Genomic DNA, 21,284 nt, shown 5'->3' on the forward strand with positions numbered 1-21,284 from the left:
TGTACAGTACAGTTTGTACAGTATGAAGGGATTCTGCTCCGTGACCTGAGGTGCTACCTAAGTGGTCAAATGTATTACGCAGCCTGCAGCTCGCATAGGCTTTAGGGAGCAGAAGATGCAAAAGGCCCAACCATTTGTGCAGATGTCCACATGTGGATTTAAGTTTCTGACTTTCAGTAAAATGTCAGTATTAGTGTTCATATTCCATTTAGCTTTCTTCATAATGGTGTAACATTTATTTAACTCATAGAGATCTGTCATTAAAATTTTGAAATTATTTTACCTTCAGTTGAAAGGTACAATATAATTACTGAGAGATTGCTTTCAAGGAGTATTTACACAGTATTTACATTTTCAAGGAGAAAATTCTTGCAGCAAGAATAACTAACTTCTAAAAGGAACATACTGATACTAAATTTAACTGTTCTTCAAATTTAAGGCAAATGGTACCTAGAGATTTTTTTTTTTAATAGGAATGTTTTCATGAAAAAATAGCATAAAATTTAAGTAATTTTTATTGCAATGGTGAAACCTAAATATGACATTTAGCCACATAGCAGCCATGTGCTTTCTTGAGTACCATTATCTTAAGTAGAAACTGAGACATGTAAAAGGCTTACCTTATAAGACCATTTCTGGGGGCAAAAAGGGCCATTGTTAGAGGAGAACACCAGAAGATGAAAGGTTCATTAAAAAGGCTGACTGAATTAGACTGATCTTACTTAATGATCTTGATGTAACAAAGTGCCGAAATTCTAAGTTGTGAGGAAGTTTAACAATTTCTTGAAGCTTCTATAAGCTATGGCAATATTAATAAAAAGCCATATTATTTTAAAAATATGATTTAATTCTTGTAGAATTCTTACGATGCTCTTAAAACGGCTTAGTTCATTTGCTCAAAGAAAAGTGCTTGAAGCCATTTTAGATGCCTTAGGATAACTTATGTGGCCTCCAGCTGTTGCTCAGAAAGGCACACATCTGTGGTAGGTCCAGTGTCATATTTACCAGCCTTAATGATATGTCTTCTCAAATGGCATTTCATGCCTGTATATGGACAACTGAATCAAACTCTGCATGCAGGACTGAGCTTCAGAACAATTCACCTACTTTAAGAACCTACTTATAGGTGAACAAGGTGCTTTTGCACATCCACTCCAGTGAATGGAATCAATGGATCCTGGAGACTTGTTCGCTTCACCTGCGAAGTAGACACCTGCCTTTGATCAGAGCTGTGCCCTGAATGTCACTGAGTGCATCAACAGGGAGTGGGATTCCCCTGCCTACAAATAGACACTTTTATGCCATTGGAAATGTTGATGGGGCATGCAAGATGGCCATACTGGGCTGGCAAAAGGGACTGAAGATTTGTGAGACACTCCCATTCTTTGACTGTGAGAGCTGAGAGCTGAATGTGCTTTGCAGGGGATCTGGAAAGGTGCTGGACTTGTTAAATGAATGGGCCCCAGAGGTCCGCAGCAGCTTTGACACATAGTATCCATGCAGATGTTTAAACCTAGGTGTCCTAATCTGGAGTTCAATCCCACCTGAACTACAGACTATGCATTTCCTTACCTAAGGATGGAATATCCCCTCACTTTTAGTGTATCCATTTTAATAGGGTATGGTCTCATCTTCTACCTCTAACAACATTTTGCTATACAGCTATGGCTGTAGATCTCAAACGACACCTTCTGAAGAGAAGCAATGCTATGACAATTACACACTGAAATCAGGCTTATGTACAGCCTTTTGCAGGTATAGCTGTGTCCAGCATGCATAGGGAGAAAGCAGGGCTATGACCATTAACAGAGTCAGTAAAAGCTCCTAGGAAAGTAGTAGTTAAAAGTCTTCAATTTTGGCAGTACAGCTTGCTTCTCTCCTGATAGGTCACTTTTCTTCCCTAGTACAAATATTTTTCTATCAGCAGACTTCTCTAAGCATATATATTAATTGCATGCGTAGTGTCCTTAACATGTTATTTGAGATTTTATATTCTGCCATTCATAGACAGCTGTTAACATGCTATTATCCAAGCAGCTGTAATACTCTGGAAACTGGAATGGCAGACTGGCTTGTGAAAATTATGCCAACTGTTGCATTAATTAAAAAAATATACTTTGAGATTTTTGAGGCAAAGATTTCTTAGAGCTGTTGTTGCACCTTGTATGCATGGTGTAATTCCACTGATATCAATGGACCCTTGAGATGATCCACAAGTGCTGGTAAATCAGTACTTAGTTAAAAACCTGCTCCAACTGGTATTACGTAGTCTGGAATTTAAATATATGCATATTTGTACATACATGCTTCTGAAGTAGAAATAAGTAGTCAATTGAAAAAGTCACAAATTTCAGTAAGTTTTGAATCCTACCCTATGAACAAAGGCACCAAAAAAGGTTTCTGTTTATTTAACGTCAGCCATGCCTGTCTGCAGAAATTCGTATGAATAGTTTTATTTTGTCAAGGAGTTTTGCATAGGAAAGAATGGCAACAGAGGGTTATCAGAAGGGACTTGAAGCATAGGTTTGAGTGCTATACTTCAAAAAGGAGCCTGTGCTAGCAGGAGAGGCCAGTGTGAAATTAGGTGACCTATCAGCAATATGAAAATGAATTGGAAGGCATGGAAGCATGGAGTTAGTAGATAGGTAAATGAAATAGGTTATAATGAAATGTAAATTGGTTATTATACTGTAGCTTTCCAGTTCTGTTCTTGAACAGGCCCTTACATCCTCATATTTCATTTAAGAAGATTTTTCTGGACAGCATAATTTCTAATACAACGATCAGCTGGGGACTTTCTGAGAATATACTTGGATTTAGCAACCCCGTTCCTTAGCACAGAAGGGGAAGTGTGCTTGTGCTGACTTCAGTGGAAATTACATTCAGAAATGCCTTTTCAGATCTAAAACAATGTTCTTGCTCCCATCTCCTGCCCACTTTTGTTTAAATCAGTGTTCACCCATTTCAAACACAGTAATGTAGCTTTTAAATTCCCTTTACTATGGAAAACCGTTGTGATTTAACCCCAGTAGGTAGCTCAGCCCCACCCAGCTGCTCGCTCGCTCCCTCTCAGTGAGATGGGGGAGAGAATCTGAGGGGTAAAAGCAAGAAAACACCTGGGTTGAGACAAAGACAGTTTACTAAGTAAAGCAAAAGCTGTCCACACAAGCAAAGCAAAGCAAGGAATTCATTCACTACTTCCCATCGGCAGGCAGGTGTTCAGCCATCTCCAAGAAAGCAGGGCTCCATCACGCATAAGGGTGACTTGGGAAGACCAAGTAACTCCGAATGTCCCCCCCTTCCTCCTTCTTCCCCCAGCTTTTATTGCTGAGCCCAATGTCCTTTGGTATGGAATATCCCTTTGGTCAGTTGGGGTCAGCTGTCCCAGCCGTGTCCCCTCCCAACTCCTTGTGCACCCCCAGCCTCCTCGCTGGTGGGGTGGGGTGAGGAGCAGAAAAGGCCTTGACTCTGTGTAAGCACTGCTCAGCAGTAACTAAAACATCCCTGTGTTATCAACACAGTTTCCAGCACAAATCCAAACCATAGCCCCATACTAGCTATTATGAAGAAAATGAACTCTATCCCAGCCAAAACCAGTACAAAAACATATGCTAGTAGAGCTATAATACACAAGAGATGATCAAATTATAAGTATTTTCCCCATTTACAAGCTGATGCTAAATAGAAATGAAAATGGGGAGAAGGGGTATTTTTCTTTAGTGTTCCTGTATCCTTGCTGAGGACAGTGGGACACCAAGATCCGTAAACAAGTTTATAGAATAGGATTTGTATTTGAGCAGCAAGGGCATGCCTCTGTGTTTGCAAAATATCTAGATGGGAGGAAGTAATGGACATCATCCAGTGCTTTTTCCCTTCTGAAGGAATGTATGTAAAAATTGTGAGGTGGTTATGGGAAATGTTTACATGTGACTGTTATGAGCTATCCACTTTATGCATAGGAAGGGCTAGTTAATAGTAAGGCTGTCAGAAAGCCTGCAGGAAGGTAACAGCAGTGCACTCAGTTCAGCCATCACCTCACGTGCACATCCTGAGGTGAAGAAGCACTGCCACTGTTTGTTTCCACCAAAAATTCTAGGTTGGTCACAGCTCTGAGCTGCACAGCTGCATCGCTAAGCCTGGGGACAGGCAGATTAGGAAAAGATTAAAAGATAAAAACTCAGACAGGAGCTGCCTTCAGCAGCTGCTTGCTAGAAGGGGCAGACACCAACACTCACACAGATCCTCAGAGAACCTCTGAGCTCCTAAACACTCAAAGCATTTGGGAGATGACACGTGAGGAAAGAAGGATGGAGATGTAGATTTTCATGTGCAGATCCTTTCTCTCATGAAATATGCTTTGCTAGAAACAGATATTGTCTAAAAAACCCATGTCATCAACCTCAGCTCCTGAAGTGAGGTTTGCAAGCACCACCTGTGGTCAAACCTCCTGGTGCCTGAGCACCTTGCAGCTTGAGCCTGTGTCCAAAGAACAGCAGCTACCCCAGGGTTTATCTGGGGTGGGTGTTCACACGTAGAGTGCCAAAGGGGCAGTAGCTCTGTAATCCAGATGCTTTGCATCTCCAAACATGTGCTAGTGGCTACAAATTTGCTCCTAAATTATTGTAGAGCTTTCAATCTTTGTTTGCCTGAAGTCACATCCTCTCTTAGCATCAGCATTTCCCAGCTTTGGCAATTAAAAGCATAAAAATACTTAGCATTAGTTCAGTGAATGAGTCTTGTAGAAATGAGCTATATGGTTACAAAGGGCATGAGAAGGCCTCAGATTATTCTGATTTTTATGTTTTGTATGTAGGCTTGCAACCTCTGTTACTTGAACAAAATCAGTCCTGCAGAGTCTTGGACCTGAAACAGCCTTTGTGTTGATGCAGTGTTGTATGAGGTCTATAGATGAGACAGCAGGACTTACATTACGCTAAGTTGTGTGAGATACCAAATGCCAGCTACTCCTTTCAGTTCACGGAGAAATGAAAGTACCCAGAATTTAGATGGAGGTAATCGGTTCCTAGCAGGTGTCAGCTTTTTGGCAGGATAGGAAGCTTATTTGAAATAAAACCTGAATTTAAAAAAAAAGTTTTCTCATATTTGCAAATAAATGCAGAGAGGAAAACTTAGAAGCTTTATCAACTGAAAATACAATGTAAAGTTGTATCAGATCTGAGATTCTATATATGTATAGATATTTATATGATGCAACGTTCACTATGGACTAATGCAAACTGAAGATATCAGAAAGTGCATACTAATACTGCGGTTCAGTGCTGTGAACGACAGTGCAAAAATGAGATATGGCATGATAAAATACCTTGTTTAAAAACAACAAAAAAGTAATTGCGAGCATCCTTTAAAACACAAAGAATCCAAACTGCCAGATGAATTCTCAGGATGCTCTAAACTTCCGAAATACCATGTTTCTGAGGAATTTGTGTCCAGCAATTATATCTGTAGGGAACCGAAGGTTAAAAAGCACTTTAGAAAGGTGTTCCTATGCTATGTTGAAGATAACATTGAAAATGGTAAAAACTGGCAGAGACGAAATTTTTCATGTTCTTCCATTTATCTATTTATAAAACATAAATACTGTCAAACTCCAGATTTGTAAGAAGCTTTTAATATGCAACTCATTAAATTACTTGATTGCATCTATTTCTAGCCTGGCCTCTTGTCAATTCAACTCTTGTCCTTTGTTTTATTTGTTGCTACAATAAGTTGACAGAGTGCCACATTTGAGTCAACATTAATTCACTCTTAATTCTCATTGTTTCACTTCCTCCCTGGTAAGTTTTTTAAAGTTGTTTAGGGTGTTTGTTTGTTTTTAATCTGCCTGTCCCCTCCCTGTCATTGATTTATTTTGCTGTTTCCCACCTATTTTTTTCCTACAAGCTCTATGTTGCAATTCAGCAGGAGAAAGTCATACAATGTTAAGAGTATAGAAGAACTAACCAAACTCACTGCATTTAACAGTATTTACAACTGACAATGATAAGTGTTATCATGGTGACATTATTGAAAGATGACAGACATGCAAGTGTGCCAACAGCTCCAAGAAGGCAAGGAGAGAAACATGGCAATTAAATGTGATAATAATAGACATAAAGAAGAAAAATACTAAACTAAAATCTGTGAGGTGGATCCTGCAGTACAAAGGATTTTTTGACGTAGGAATTTTGTGTTGACCCATAAGCTTGAGGGAAAAGGGTCTTTTTAAATTGCCTTTCAACACTTTCCTCTTCCCATCCTCATCCTCTCCTACTGCATCTGTGCTGGCCCTCTTCTGTTCTCTTTCCCTATGGCTCCTGTTCGGTCCTTCTTCTTACTTCTGCGCTTCTCAGTCCTCAGTATTTGAGGTATCTGGCCCTCAGGTAGCTTCTCCTGAGCGCTGGCAGAACAGGACAGGCAGCCTCACCAGTGCTGTATCCCGCAAGCAACCTTCTGCTCCGGGCCCTGCAGCCCTGAACAGGGCTGATGGCAGAGAAGGCGCTCCCAGTTGTTATCCACACAAAGTACTTGGAGCGTCTGGCAGCCAAACACTAATTCACATCTACTGAGCACGTCCAAGTGACAGTCTGTCAGAGGCTTCTAACTGCCAAATCTACACTTGTTTTCATGAGGACAGCAGAATGCATCTCTAAACTCGGAGCAATACCCCATGAAATGTCAAGTCTTGCTCCAATTCACAGACAATTAGAGATATTCACTGAATTATTGGGGCTTTTTTCCCCCTCGATATGGACAAAACAATGGTATACAAATATATTCTGAGAAATGGAATTTTTTTTCCTATAACATTTGGAAAAAACCTGAGCCTGGCTAGACACCTACCATGGAAGATTTCAGTCAGATCAGTTAAAATTTGGCAAAAATAGGAAGTGACTAAATGTGGAACCTGGTTGTTGAAAGAGTTAGGCCCTTTGACTGTCGGTAGTTCTGCCAGCTTTTTTCATCACGAGCTGGAAGAAGGATGCAATAGCATTTTAATCAGATGTACAGTCTATTAAACTGGAAGGCTCCTAACAGCAAGCTAATCCAAAAGGACTTAAGAGGTTTACTTACCTTGGGAAAGTCAAGGAGAAAATAATATGAAATTCATATTAGAAAAAGCAGACTGCACAATATAAACAAGAAAAATCATTTTGCTGAGCAGACCTGACAAATGACAGCAAACAGTAATTTGTACAGGTGCTTGCAATGTGACATCTCCTTGATTTCAGGCACTTGGCAGAAGCTCTCTGGTTATAAGCCTGTTTCTCCTCATTCCAGACATAGCCCATAAAAAAGGCAGAGATGACTGGATGGCTTTTTAGATTTCAGGTGGGACGAATTTTCCTCTTGAAGCACCTTTTTTCTCTCTGCTGTCTATAGAAGTGCTTAGAGAAAGTGTGCTTCATTTTAAGTGCCTAAGTGAGCTGGGCTTGGTCACTAAATAGATCACTTGAAATTTTTCGCTGCCCAAGAGCACTAAGCAGAGATATGTAGCTAGAGATACACCTTGCCTATTTATACACAGGGAAGTCTCAGCCTGTCATCTCCTTCACAATACGTGCCCTATTCGACTGACTAGTAAATCCACTGGTCTTCAGGCCATCTGTCCTGTTGTGTGCGGTCACAGGACAGGAGACAGGCTGATAACTTTGCCAGCCCCCAGCTCCTGGGGCACTCAGTGGCACCCCATTCAGTGCACACTGCTTCCCATAACTTAGTGCTAGGGCCACCTGTAAATTGTGTAATGTGCTGCAGTGCTTCCTCGCTCACCAAAGAACAAATGAGAGGTTTTTGAATAGTTATCACATCACTGGGCAAGAGCCAAACCTCTTTCCCTCTTCAGGGATGATCCAGGTGAAAGCTCGTTAGCACATGTGAGAAGCCCACCTACAGAGCCTCTTTGCTGACTAAGCAACTTTAATTAACAAAATACGATGTAAATTTGCCAAAGGACTACTGTGCCCAGCTGAAGGGCAACTTTGGCAGTGCTCTTACAGTTCCAGCATTTCAAGATTCATTAATCCTTTTTCTGGTGTATATTTATGCCCCAGAGGGATTTCTTTCAAATGGAGTCTGCTCTCAGAGCCTTTTCTCTCAGCTTGGCCATGTTTACAGTTCTGCATAATTTATATTTTTGTTTTTCTTACCTGATTCTTGTTTTGTTCTTTTGTTATGAGGGATAAGCATAATTAAGCTATAACACTATTTTACCTTTTAAATCTCCAATAAAAAACAAATACCCTCTCATCTTGTGGGTATCATGGCCATTTACTCTATATAGTTGTCCATTTGGTGGTTGACTGACCAGAATTTAATGCTACTTTAACACTTCCCCTGTAGAACAAGAAAGTTGTTCTTTCCTGAAAGTCTTTCTGAAACAATGATCAGATATCATTAAAATAATTTTGAAAAGCTTACATTTTGTTTTAATCATAATGGCTATATTTCTTTTATGACCACTTGGTAGTGTTTTAATTTTTCTTAGTTCTGGACCCAATGCAAAGACTTATTTAAACAGAATAAAATCTCAATTACTTTCCTCAGCAGCTTTGGAAAGCAACTTGGATTAGGAGCTGCCACTTTCCACATTACATCAAGCTTTTAGTCTTTTTAACTTAGACTTCCCTCCCGATTGATTGAAAAATTAAGTGGAAGTTCTTCATCACCAACGTTCAGGTGTGCGTTGCAAATGCACACACACACACACACACACACACACAAAAAAGCTTTAGCCAGGGAACAAGACATAAAAAGGACCACATTAATCAGAATTATTCTTTTCCAGTGAAGAATTCTGAAACTGAGCTGAACAATTTCTTCCAACACTGCACAAAGGCAGTCGGGGTTCTGTGGCTGGTGGGGAGGAGGAGGAGAGATTTCTCTGTGAGTCGCAGCAATCTGCATGCAAACAAAACTACTTGTTTGCAAACCCTCTCTCCTGGACTCCCTTTACTTCACAGCTCAGTAAGAAGCTGGGGAAAATCCAATCACCCTTGAATGTAAATAAAAATGAGTACTGGGCCAGGGAGCGTTCCTTTTATCTCTGCTGGAGTTGTGCACAGAGTATTTCATTCTTTAAGGTGTGTAGCAGAATTTACTCATGGGAATAAGGAAATCAGTAAAGCTGATACCCTTCAATATAGAAAAAATGAGTGGTTCATGGGTTTAATATTAAACCAAGGAAAGGACCACTTTGATCACTGAGTTTGATCTCTTAACTTGAACTTCAAACATTACCAAATAGCTCAGGAGCTTAGTCATAAAAGTAAGGTTTCGTCCATTAACAAAATAAAACAGTAGTTTTCACTGTGATCTGTATTTCCCTGGGTTTCAAAAGGATTTACATCTGGGGCTTGTTTTAGATCTATCTCTAGTTAAAAGAGGTCCCTTGAATGTGACATGTTCCTTTCTCTAGTCTATGGACAATGTTATTTTTAATAAACAGGAAAAGTGCTTCATTTTCTTAACTTTTTGAAAAATTACTGTGGTAGTGAATCTATAAACATCTTACAGTGTTTATAAAGTTAGCCCTCAGGATGCTTTTTGGCTACTCCAGGTTGAGGCTCTGGTTTCTTTACATCCTGTTCTTTCTTTCTTTATAAACTTCAGCACTTCACACACCAAATATAAAAGTTGCATTTTATTTGACCTTTGTCTCCTCCTTTCCCACATCCCTACTTCTTTGTTTGGAAAACGTTTTCTTCACTTGAGAGGCCAAGTACAATCCCTTCAGCTGCAAGAGGGACCAGACTGCATCTGTCTGCTGAGGCAAAAAATGTATTTAAGAGATCACGGCTGGAACCCAGATAACTAAAATCAGTCACCCAGACAATTGCTCCACTTGATCAGTGATCCTCCACTCTGACGGCCTCTCTTGTTTGCATCCCCAAAGATAGTGCAATTACATTATTGAAGCAGTTCAGGATTTTAGCCCACATTTCTTTGTTTTTAAACTAAATTTCTTGGCAAATGTGCACTAACCACTAGCTAGATGTCCCTTTCAAACTTTTTTTCCCACTAATTTTCCTTTTATTTTGGGACCTATTTCACCTTATTTTCTAAATCCACTGAATGTATGACAAGGCATAGGTTGCAGTAATGTAACCACAGTCCTAAACAAGAAAGAAAATTCATTCTTCATGTTGTGTTCAACTCTGACAGATGCAATCACCATATGCTCTTTATCCGGATTTGTGCATATAGTCTTTTTTCATACCTTTTACATGACTGGGTTTCCATTAGGCACTACTCTTCAGGGCAGTTAGGGTAAGATGTAGCTGTACGTATGGACGAAGTTTATTTTGTAGAGTTTACAGAGCTACTAGTACTTTATCTCTGCATGCCTCCATTTATAAATTCTTCCGGTAAAAACAAGCCTGATTAATGCAGGTTGAACTTGCATGGCATAAAACCCAGTCACCCCTTCTATCTGTCAGTCCTATAGGTATAGAGCATGTAGAAATGTGTGTTGCATGGACACTGCCATGCCCTGCAAAGCAAAGCTGCATGAGGAAGTCCCAGCCATGCACCTCCCCATTTAGCACCCATGCCCAACAAAAGCACATTTCCAATATAAGTGACGTGTCATGATGTCAGATGTCTCCAGCCAACCAGCAAAAATTAAGACCTTCTCAAATTTTAGCACGCACCTTAGAGGAGGTTTGCAGGATCTGAATCCAGATCATTTTCATCTAACAGTTTAATTCATTTTTCATAGTATTTGTAAATTGTGGCAGAGGTTGGCTTTCAAGGATGATGTGTCAGACCACACTTTTCTTTCTCAAATTAGAGATTAAGCCTGACAGTAGAAATTCAGTGAGAGTCAAGACACATTGCATCTCAGAGACAAGGTGCTGATGATCAGCTTGTCTCTGTGGCAGCAGCAGCTCACAGCTCCTGCTGAATCAGAAACTCAGTGGGAGCCAGGAGTTGGGTACTGGTGCTTCTCACAGCCCCACCAAAATGCTGTGGCTTCAAGCCCTGTGGCATCCACAATCTGACAGAGATAAATGATGGCTCAGTACGTTTATACTGTACTTATTACAGCAGTAGACCCAGCAATGTTGTTAGAAAGCCTTATTTATTTTTTATTATGGAAAGAATACTCAACTGTATATTTTCTTTTGCGTGATTTCTCACGTGTATGAGAATAATGGCAGTAGCAAGTGAGATAACTGTGATTAATTTTACTAGTTCTTTGCTGGAATGAACAAGGTGCAGAATTACATGTTTGTGTAAAAGTCAGTGTAAGGTTTGTTAAAATATAAAAAATAAACCAAACCAGGATTACACACTAATTCCACTTGTAACAGAAAACCTATGACAGGCATCAATGGTAAAGGCTTTAAACTTGATGTGAGGATAAGTGTTATCCTTACCAAAACTACTAACTAGCATGTTTCTCTTGGTCTTTTTTGATTTTTGAGATGTTTAAAGCTTATCTTGCTTAACTCTTAAAGCACTGAAATGGCTTTCACTTGTACTCTTTTGTTTGCCAGTCACGGGAAGACAAATAAAATCTCAAGATATTTGAGACAAATAAAATCATACCTACTCCTTTTTGTCTTCTGTCTCCTTCTGCCCCCTAGTCTAGAAATCTCGAGCCACTCCCAGTCTCACTGGGATCTCCATTCAAGCTTTTTGGTTAACTTTACACCTCTGTGAGGTTCAGCCTTTGTACAACAGCCCACTTCTGGTGCAATGCTGACTTAGCTCTGTTTTTCTTCTTACCTTCCCATATGGCCTGCCCTCTTTTGGTTGTTCTCAACTTAGAGAAAAGAGCAGTTACCTTCAGGAGAAGTAAACATAGTCAAGAAGATAGAAGGGAAGAGATAGAATTTCCTTGCAGAGTAGAAGCTTATCCTAAAAGTCCCAATTTACTTTTTAAATTATTTGAAGTATTTTTAGGTAACTTAAGAACAGAGCTGGGCAAAGAGGATTCATATTGTTATCTTTGTCTTACCCATTTCTGAAGAATTTAGCCAAGTTAAATAAACTGTAGTAGAACTCAATCCTCTAATTTAGGTTACTAACTTAGTATCTGCTTCACTGAACTTGTAAGTGCCTGGCTCAGGAAAGTAAGCTAATCCACTTACAATACAATATACAATTAATGGAGAGACAGATTTGCCAGTAAAGACCTGCAGAGGAAGTTGATGACATGGTCTGGCTTTGGCATCTTCTCCTGTGTTGAATTTGGTACCTCTGGGAGTTTTGAATGTTCTCTTACATTGCATAAAGCCACAGGAAAAGTTAGGACCTTCTGTTTTCACGGCTTCTTCTAAGGAGAGACACATGACAAGCTAAAGGTACTCACAGCGGTACATGATGCATATGTTAAAGCCAAGAGTGTAAGGGTCAGGAAAGCAAAAAGAGGAAGCTTGTGGTTTGGGCATGCAGTCGCATGGAAAGAAAGCCCTTTTGGGTGAAGCCCTCCTCCATCTCTGCATATTGTATTAGATCACCAGTGGCTTGAAAAATCAATCTGGCTACAGGATGTGGAATCCTTCTGCATCCTCACTAGTAGGCCCAAAAATAGGCAGCCCTTTGCCTTTCCCCTCACTAACTCATGACTCATCTGTGTGCCTCCAAAGAAGGTAGATAATCCATGCAGAACAACTATCCAGCAGTTCCTGCAGCAAGAATAGAGCACAGGACCCAGATCTTTCTGTTCCCAGTTTAGGCAGAGGACATCTGGTGCCGGTGTGCCTGAACTGCAGTAGACGTGATACATTAAGTGCCTACCCTTGCAATAGATAGATATCTTTCCAATGGAGCTGGCATGAGCCAGACAGTTGCCACTAGGCAGCTAGAATGTGGCCACCCTATTTCGTAGAGTAGGAGAGCTTAGTAGTGCAAATATGGGACATTGTACATGGGTCCATAGGGTGAGAGCGTGATTTGAAGCACACTGAATATACTAGTAGAGAGGTAACTTTTCAGACAAGCTGAGAAGATATCTAGGTTAGGCAGTCCTGAAAATTAGGTGTACATAACCTTGGCCTGGGAATAAGATTGGGTTTTGGCACCAAAGTTTGGTTTTGGGCACACTGAACCTCACGGTAGATTTCCAGTACTTGTGAACATACTTTTCTTTGTTTCATTATTCTTCTGCGCTTCCAGGTGCACAGTTCTAGCATCCAAGTTTCATGTTGGTCTGCCGTCTGCTTAGGGTTTGAAAGCTGTACTTATGGGCTGTTTGAGGGATAACTTTATTTTGAGGGATTCCCTAGGTTGTCATTGGTCAAGACCTTTAGAGAGGAAAAGGCTGCTACCAAGATGAGAGTGAACTAACACAGTTGTTATAATGCCCAATAATGCTATATCCTGAAAAAGAATGAGGACAAAATACAAGGAAATTCATTAAATAAATTGGAAGGATACAAAAATAAAGTCAATTCAATGATGCAGAAACTTTACATATATGGTTAACTTTCATTCCTTATCCTGTGCCAATGATTTTTTCCAAAATGCCTAATCCCCTCCTCCTCCTTAATCTTCCTCAAGGCTCCCTTTGACACTTCGAGAGGACAGTTTACGGTCACACAGTGAGTCTGTAGCAGAACTTGGAGCAATAATCTGGCATCCTACCACCTAGGCTACAGTGAAAAGCTACTACATCATGCTATTTCTTGATACTACTAGTATTGTTTTATTATATATCTTCACAGTAACAGAGCTGTATAAAATATTGAACACTGATTCTTTTGCTGAGAAAAGGAATTTTTTTTAGACCTTTTTCTGGGAAACATTTCCTTTTTTGGATGGCTGCACTTGATAATAGTAGTCCACACCTTTCAGAGAAACATTTTCAATAATTAAACATTATACTTAAATTAGAAGACTTTATTAAGTAGGAAGATGGGTCATTACTTAAAGAAATGCTTTTAATCGAACATACAACATTCCTCAGAAACTCGTTCAACATTGCAGAGAGATTATTTGAGTATAAGCTTTGAATTTGATTTACACAATTTAAAATTGCAAAAAAAAGTCTTCCATTGGATCTGAAGAGGAATTATAAATGTGACTGTATGCAATGAGATGTATGTGACATTATTCCATTTCAGTGGCTACGAAACTGTGAATGTTGAAACAATAGGGAATTGTTTAGTAAGTTTCCAAATTCCCTTCGCTGCTAAAGCTTGCTCAGAATAAGAATGTAGTTTTCCATCATTAAATTAGATTGAATATATGTTTTCTCTTACCTGTGACAGTGTAACTACATTAAAGATGTGATTTTGAAAAAGGAGATAGTTTTGTGTATACAATTATTTACAAAATAGTGAGCACTGTCTGATAATTATTTTTATTTTTACAATAAAACCTAAGACTGCATTTGCTATCAAACTGTTTTGTACAATGTAATTAAAAAGCTTAATATTTTGGCAACATGGGAGACAAGAAATAACTGAGTCTACATCCATAACCGTAACAAATACACATTATAAGAGATGTATGTCCCTCATCAAGGCAAGGTCATTTTTATGGGAATGACTTTTCTTGGGCTTCAACAAAAAGCTAACACATAGTTACTGCCTTTTCAAGAAACAATTTAGAAAAGGGCAATTTAGCCAGCTCGGTAGGTGATATTCACAAAGAAAAGCATAGTTTATAAGAGTTAGTCATTTGGATGTGAGAGGTTGCTCATGTCCCCTTCTGTCAGCATTCAGCTCCATGTTTGAACTTATGAATTAAGAATGGTGGAAGCTCAGAGCGGGGACATGTAAATTCAAAGGGGAGTATTTACACAGTAACAGTTTTTAAAATAAAACTTTTTAATAAGAGCATTGCATCTTTAGAAAATTGGACTGTTGTTCCCACGTTTATAGTTTTACAAGATGTATCTGACTTTTATATTAGCTGTCTATACAAAAAGAATTTGGAAGAAAGAATAAAATCATGAAATGACTACTGGTAAGTGCTTTTCTTTTTTTTTTCCCAGATTAACACACTCTTTCAGTGCCAGGCAGCGAAGATAAACTTTGTCTCTGATACTGTTTTTATTACAGTTTTGGATTACAGATTTATTTTCAATGACCTATCAAAATTAACAGGCTCCTTACTGTTCACAGTTTATCAGGATGCCCCAGAGCTACTTCAGCAATGAAGAAAGCAAAGCTGTCTGGAGAACAAATGCTAACAATAAAGCAGCGGGCCAGTAATGGTAAATTTTTAATCATTACCTTTTTAAATATTACTTCTTTGTAAGCTAAAGTTGTAATTACTCTACAGGCTTTTTTCCCTATGTACGTAAATAGTGAATTCACTGTCAGTAGAATTGAAACTGGGTTTTGTGCTGTGGAAATCTGAGCCAGTAGTGAAGTGGTCAGACTGGTCTGAGTTATGTCTACATAAATCTAAAACGCTAAAATATTTCAAAGTAGAATATACCATTATAATTTTCTGGTTCATATCTCATTCACCAAGATGGATAGTTGGTCTTACATTGTTGCAGGATTCAGAAGAGAAAAAGAATTGATTTCCAGAGGTGTCAAGTGCTCATGAGCTCCCTTGAATTCATTTGGAGCTGTGGCTCTGTAACCTCTGGCAGTTGCAGATGGCTTTGTGCCATTTCATCTCCAATAATCTGCAATCCTTCCTGGGAACCTTGAGTTGCAGGGAAGATGATGAAAGTACCTTGGATGAAAGTCAGGCTAGTACCCTGATAGTTGAAGTGCAATTAAAGCAAAATGTAGGTGCTTCAGTTCAAATAAGTAATGCACAAAAGGCTTGTCCAGGAGGTGCCCAACTCCTGAGTTTTCTTGGAAAACTTTATGTAGTCACTTAGTCTGTGACTGCACGTGCCTAAAGATACTGCCCTCTTAACTGTTGGTGTTGACTGTGTTTGAGAGCCACAAAGCATTTCTAGAAAAAGCATTTCTAGAAAATGCTTTGTTCAACACAGTGCAGGAGCCATTGCAACCCACATTGCCAGCACAGCTGGAGAAGGTGTCGGTTGCCTCTGTTCAGTAGCTAGTAACCAGGGAGTGGAAGATCTGGATGTAATTTCCTCTGCAGCCTAGGAAGTATTGAGAACGGTATCTGCCATGCAGAACAAGACAGTGGGAACACCAGTTTCTCTAGCTTTAGGAGTTCAGACTTTGACTTGAGAGAAAACAGATCTATCTCTTCCCAGGGCTATTTTAAGCTTTGTAATAGTAATTAAAAGGATAAATAAATAAAAACTTTACAAGTTATTCCTGTCTGAATCCTTATAGATGCAGGTACCTTTAAAATTCTGTTCTCTAAATGTTTATGCCATAAAAACTCAGAAACCACTTCCATTTTGCAAATTATCCTATATATCATTATTCAGTAACACTCTTATGAACCATGAAATTATTAAAAGCAACAGCAGAATCACAATATAACCCAGTGCATCAACAACATTTCACTGTGTTGGGGAAAAAAATCTTCTGAATTAGTTACAAATGATTTTGACAATGCTGTAATATGAAGAAACTAGCATGTTAAGATACTTTCTTTTTCTTCAGAAGATCTATAAGTGGACACAGTCTTTCAAATAAGTTACATATGACAGTGGAGCAGAATTTGCTGCTGCAGGTGCATTTCTTATAATCCAAAGTTAAATCAGTATATATAAAGAAAAAGGTGTGTCTTATTGATCCTCTAGGCATTTTCAACACTCTCGCTGGAAAATTACTGCAATTTTTAAAAGAAAAGTAGTGGAAAATACATTGTTTTAACTTCAAAAGAAAAGTTTGAAGAATGCTTCCTTTTTCTTTTTTACTTTAATACTTTTACTTGAAATAAATTTATTTTCAAATATGGAAATAATTAATTCACTGAACTCTGATTTAAAGCTTAATTATTTTAACACCCCTTTTATTTTTATATCACACAGGTATAGAAAACGATGAAGAAATTAAACAGTTAGATGAAGAAATCAAAGAACTAAATGAATCCAACTCCCAGATGGAAGCTGATATGATTAAACTCAGAACTCAGGTAACAGTTTTATGAAGCCCTAAATTCAGCTGCTTTTTCTACATGACTGATTAAAAGAAATATAGGAAATACATAGTTCCCTTTTATGTTTCTTGCACAGTAAGATTTCTATCTGTGATTTGCCATTTATAAAATCAGAAAACAGTATCTGTTATGCAATCTCCACATCAGTTACCGGCATTAAAAAAAAAAGGCTTAGCAAAATACATTCTTTAAAATAATGGCAAAAGCATGACCTGTCATGGTCAGCTTCGTATTTCCCCTTGATAAGGCTATGCCTTTCTAATAGCAGTTAAAATATTGGGTGAGATCATGGTCATTACCATAAGTTACAAGGTGAAGGAGTCCAGATGAACAGCATGGCTTTTGCCAGCTATGTGTTACAGAGAGGGAAGCGAACGCCTGTTACACTTCACTTCATCATGTGGTACACTAAGTGCAGCCCTTGGCAAGAGTAATGGTTCCACAGATCCAGCTTAATTCCTTTCAGGTTTCACATAAACCTGTTGAAAAAAAAGGAAAAACTAATATTGGACTATTATTTAAAAACTAATTTTTCACCAGTCCTAAAACTGGATGGAAAAGGCAAAGGAAGGAAATTATTGAATTCTTTCCCTGGCATTTTCCAGTGTCCAGCATAGCTTCTGGTGCTTTTTTCTTCACATGATTTGAGCACAGACACCAACAGTGAGATTTACAACAGTTCTCACCATTTATCAGCCTTTAGTCCCAGAGTCATAATCATCCAGTTGATCTTGTTGGAAACAAAGTAAACCATTCCTTGTTACTTCTTTGTCTGCTGCTTGTTGAGAAGAGCGCCACGTCCATTGTCCTCCTCCTCCTCCTCTTGTATACTCATAAATAGAAGGCAAGATCTTTCTCTTCAGCTTGGTTTTTCTTTGACTTCTAAACCTTACCCAAACTGATACTGAAACCTCACTTCTATTTTATGCCAGTATTCAGGTTTGTTGTCATTATTTGGCCTTTATAGGATTCGACTTATATTTTACACAGATTTCTGATGTGACCAAGTGTAACTGTAGGATAATGAGGACAAAATCTGCAAGAATGTAAAGCAAGAAGAATAATCAATAGCAGAAAAATTATATCTATTTATGTTGGAGGAATTTGGTCCTAAGTTTTGAATCTGGCAGCTTCCAATCTGCCTTATGTTTTCTTTTGCTTAATACAACGCTGTGGGTGCTATTCACATACAGATTGATTTAGCTGAGATTTTTAAAAACGTGAAGCATTCATTATGTGTACATTAGGTAAATGCTCCAGTTGTCACTAGCTTTCTGCATTTTTAATTTTATTGTTGGCCAGATGAATAAATAAAAAAAAGATATGGTAACACTATCACAGGCATAAAACATGTATTGAGTTTCAAAGATTTAGCTAGGAATATCACATCAAGTTTTGATCTGAAACAAGTACAGAAGCCATACTTGAGTGGTCTCAGTTCCAGCTTTCATATCTCAGACTACTGCCATTGCATATTCTTAGAAATCAGATTAGGTACTACCTGGGACCACTGCCTATTCCTGGTAAAAAAAACCTCAACTGATAATTTTACCATCAAGTTGAAAGGAAGCTTTTCACACCTTGGTGCAGCAGATTTAGAAAAAGGGTAGAATGACTGGCAATGACACATACTGCCATTAAAATAATTAATAGGATTCTAGAAAATAGAGCTACAAGAGACCTTGAAATGTTATGTAGTCCACCAGTCTTCTTCCCTTCCTACTTCGCAGCTCTTCCTAAGCCAATCCTGACAGATGCTTGTCTAACGTGTTCTTTACTTCCTACACGAGAGATTCCACAGTCTCTGGGCAGTCCGGTCTAATATCTACCTGTTCTTACCCAACTAGCTACTGATGCCTAGCAGAAAATCCCAGCTGAGCCAAACTTCACAAAAATTCAGAGGCCTCAGTTTTGAATTCATACACTGTCCTGAAGATAAGCAATTTACATTTCCAACATGTAAAAAGTTACATCATAGTCATTATCAATCTATTAAGAGGATCAGTCTCAACAGTCCCCTTTATTTGCAACAGTAAAATTATATTGAACGTAACAAAATGTTTGCTGATAAACCTTTAGAAAATCATTGTGCAACCTAGATTTCAATAAGACTTCACAGGCGAGGAATACACAATGGGAAAATAGTGGAAGTTGTGTGAAGTAGCATCAGTCTTGTTTGATATGGATTTATATCCCATATGATTGTAAGTGCCAGTGAAAGCTTTTCCTACAACAGGAACTTCCCTTCCATGTAGAATCTTTTATATTTAATAAAGTGAAAAGTCATGCTGCAGCCGTTTTCTTAGTTGGGGCATTCATAAGACTCTGCTTTACTCAGCTGCCTTTTTGCGTAAGACTTGGCATAATTTTTAATCTAAGATCTTCTAGTAAATTTGTCCAAATTTAATATGCAGAACCAAAAGTATGAGAAGGGCAGAAACACATAAAGGTGAGAGGGGGAAAGAAAAATCTGCAAATACCTGTGTGTCTCATACAAGCAAGAGGTTATCCTGTTTTTAGAATAGATACAAGTGAACATTCATTAGTTTTAGGGTAAAATGTGGGGAGGGAAATTTCAGCCTTTACGCAAGTGAATACAATAACTAAGTATGCCAGTTATCTTAAGATACTTCCAGATGAGTACTAAATGAAATTGTGAGATATGCTGATCAGCTGCCACTGTATTTGCAGATAGTCAGCATCTCACATGAAAAAAGAAAAAAGATCTATTCAAGTAGCAGTGCTTGATTAGTTAGAAAATCTATACAATGTCAGCTCCTACTTAAGTTAGTGTGAGGCAGCAGCAGTATGCCATACTGAACTGGGCCTTCATTGACATCAGACTCTTCACTTTGGTCTGTAATAGAAAAAAACAGTTTTTAGGGTAAATATCGGAGCATGACTGACTCTAACAAGCACCTATGAAAGATGTTGTGCATTTGCATACAGCGTTGCTCTCTGACATAAACAAGCTGAAAGTAAAACAAGAAAGCAGGATGTGTTTCCAGTTTCAAAGCTGAAGAAAGTATTTTGCTTACTATAATATGTTGTAGAAATAGCTCAAAATCAATTAATTGTGACAAAACCAAGCCCCTGCAATACTGACGGCTTGGATTAATTACTATATAAACACCTATAGTCAAAGTAAGAGATACATGAAGATTGTTTTATGTAGCCACATCACCTGTCAAAGTTACTTCTATCAACTAGTGGGCTGTATTTCCATAAGCAGGCTGAAACTTTAGGTCCAGAATAAAACTTGGCTCTAACAACCTGATTGTGCCAACAATTTCCTAAAATTTACTCACCCATGGTCAAGTTAATATTCACTTAAGAACCTTTTCCCCTTCTGCCTGCTACTACTGCACAAACCTCTAGCCTTCCCATCAGCATTTGAATTGTATCAATTCTTCCCACAGTTCACTGTCTATGCCAATGTAGAAATAGATAAAGCTCATTTTGAGAATTCAAAACCTTGTGTTCTTTGGCATTTTTTCCACTTCTCTGGCATCTTTTTTCGCCCTCTTGTCAATGCCTATTTTAACCTACACACACACACAAAAGCACACCGTATACTTTTTAATAGATGTTAACGGCTGTCATCCAATGTGGAAAGTAAGGACAGGTCTACAGAGGAAAGTGTAGACAGGTACGAGTGAGCTCTGCATGTGCTCTCGACAAGTTGGACATAAGCCAGTGCTCATCTGAAATCCTTATAGCTTCATTAGCACAGAGCTCTGCACAAGCTTGGGTAAGTTGCCTCTCAGCAATGCTTTTTAGCTCAAGCATGGCACCATGCAAGGTTGGAGCTAACGTGTGTCTTGGTCACCTGGGAACACAGGCAGAGCGTACTCTCAGCTGTCTTCACCTGTACATGTAGTCATGCCCCAAGGACCCACTCTCCTGGCTCTGTGCAAGTTCTCTCCAGTTTCTTCAGTTTTGCATGTCATTGTATTTATTAGAAAACTTGCCAAATTTGTACTTACATCGCAATAACATGCAATTGTTCAGCTTTCAAAAGCAGCCCTGTGAATTTGCATAGAATCAAATTATACTTACAAAGAGCTAAACACTGGCAGCAAGGAGCTGTGCATGCTTAACTAACTATATATATATATATTGCAGACAATATAAGACATGCATGACTTACTGCAGAACGTCCCTACGGTAGGCTCCTAGGAGTAGAAGCGTTTAACCCCATGGGTGAACTTGCAGAACTAAGGTCCTTCTTAATGCCTTTCAACTCAAGAAGAAAAGCTCTAAAGCAGCGGAATCAAATCCAAGTTCAT

General features: G+C 38.7%; 1 protein-coding gene across 4 annotated transcripts in view; it reads left to right on the top strand.

Annotated features, from left to right (window-relative positions):
* The window catches only part of MYT1L (myelin transcription factor 1 like), a 131,306-nt gene that overhangs the window by 108,582 nt on the left and 1,440 nt on the right, over positions 1-21,284 (top strand). For 3 of the 4 annotated variants that reach the window (XM_075497271.1, XM_075497267.1, XM_075497268.1), the window contains exons 18-19: positions 15,075-15,166; positions 16,868-16,971. In XM_075497271.1, the coding sequence (XP_075353386.1) occupies positions 15,075-15,166; positions 16,868-16,971 (196 nt within the window). Of the gene's footprint in view, positions 1-15,074; positions 15,167-16,867; positions 16,978-21,284 lie in introns of all 4 variants that reach the window. The other variant, XM_075497269.1, reaches the window with a different exon arrangement.

Source organism: Mycteria americana, chromosome 3 (genome assembly GCF_035582795.1).
Source record: "Mycteria americana isolate JAX WOST 10 ecotype Jacksonville Zoo and Gardens chromosome 3, USCA_MyAme_1.0, whole genome shotgun sequence".
Lineage (NCBI taxonomy): Eukaryota > Metazoa > Chordata > Aves > Ciconiiformes > Ciconiidae > Mycteria > Mycteria americana.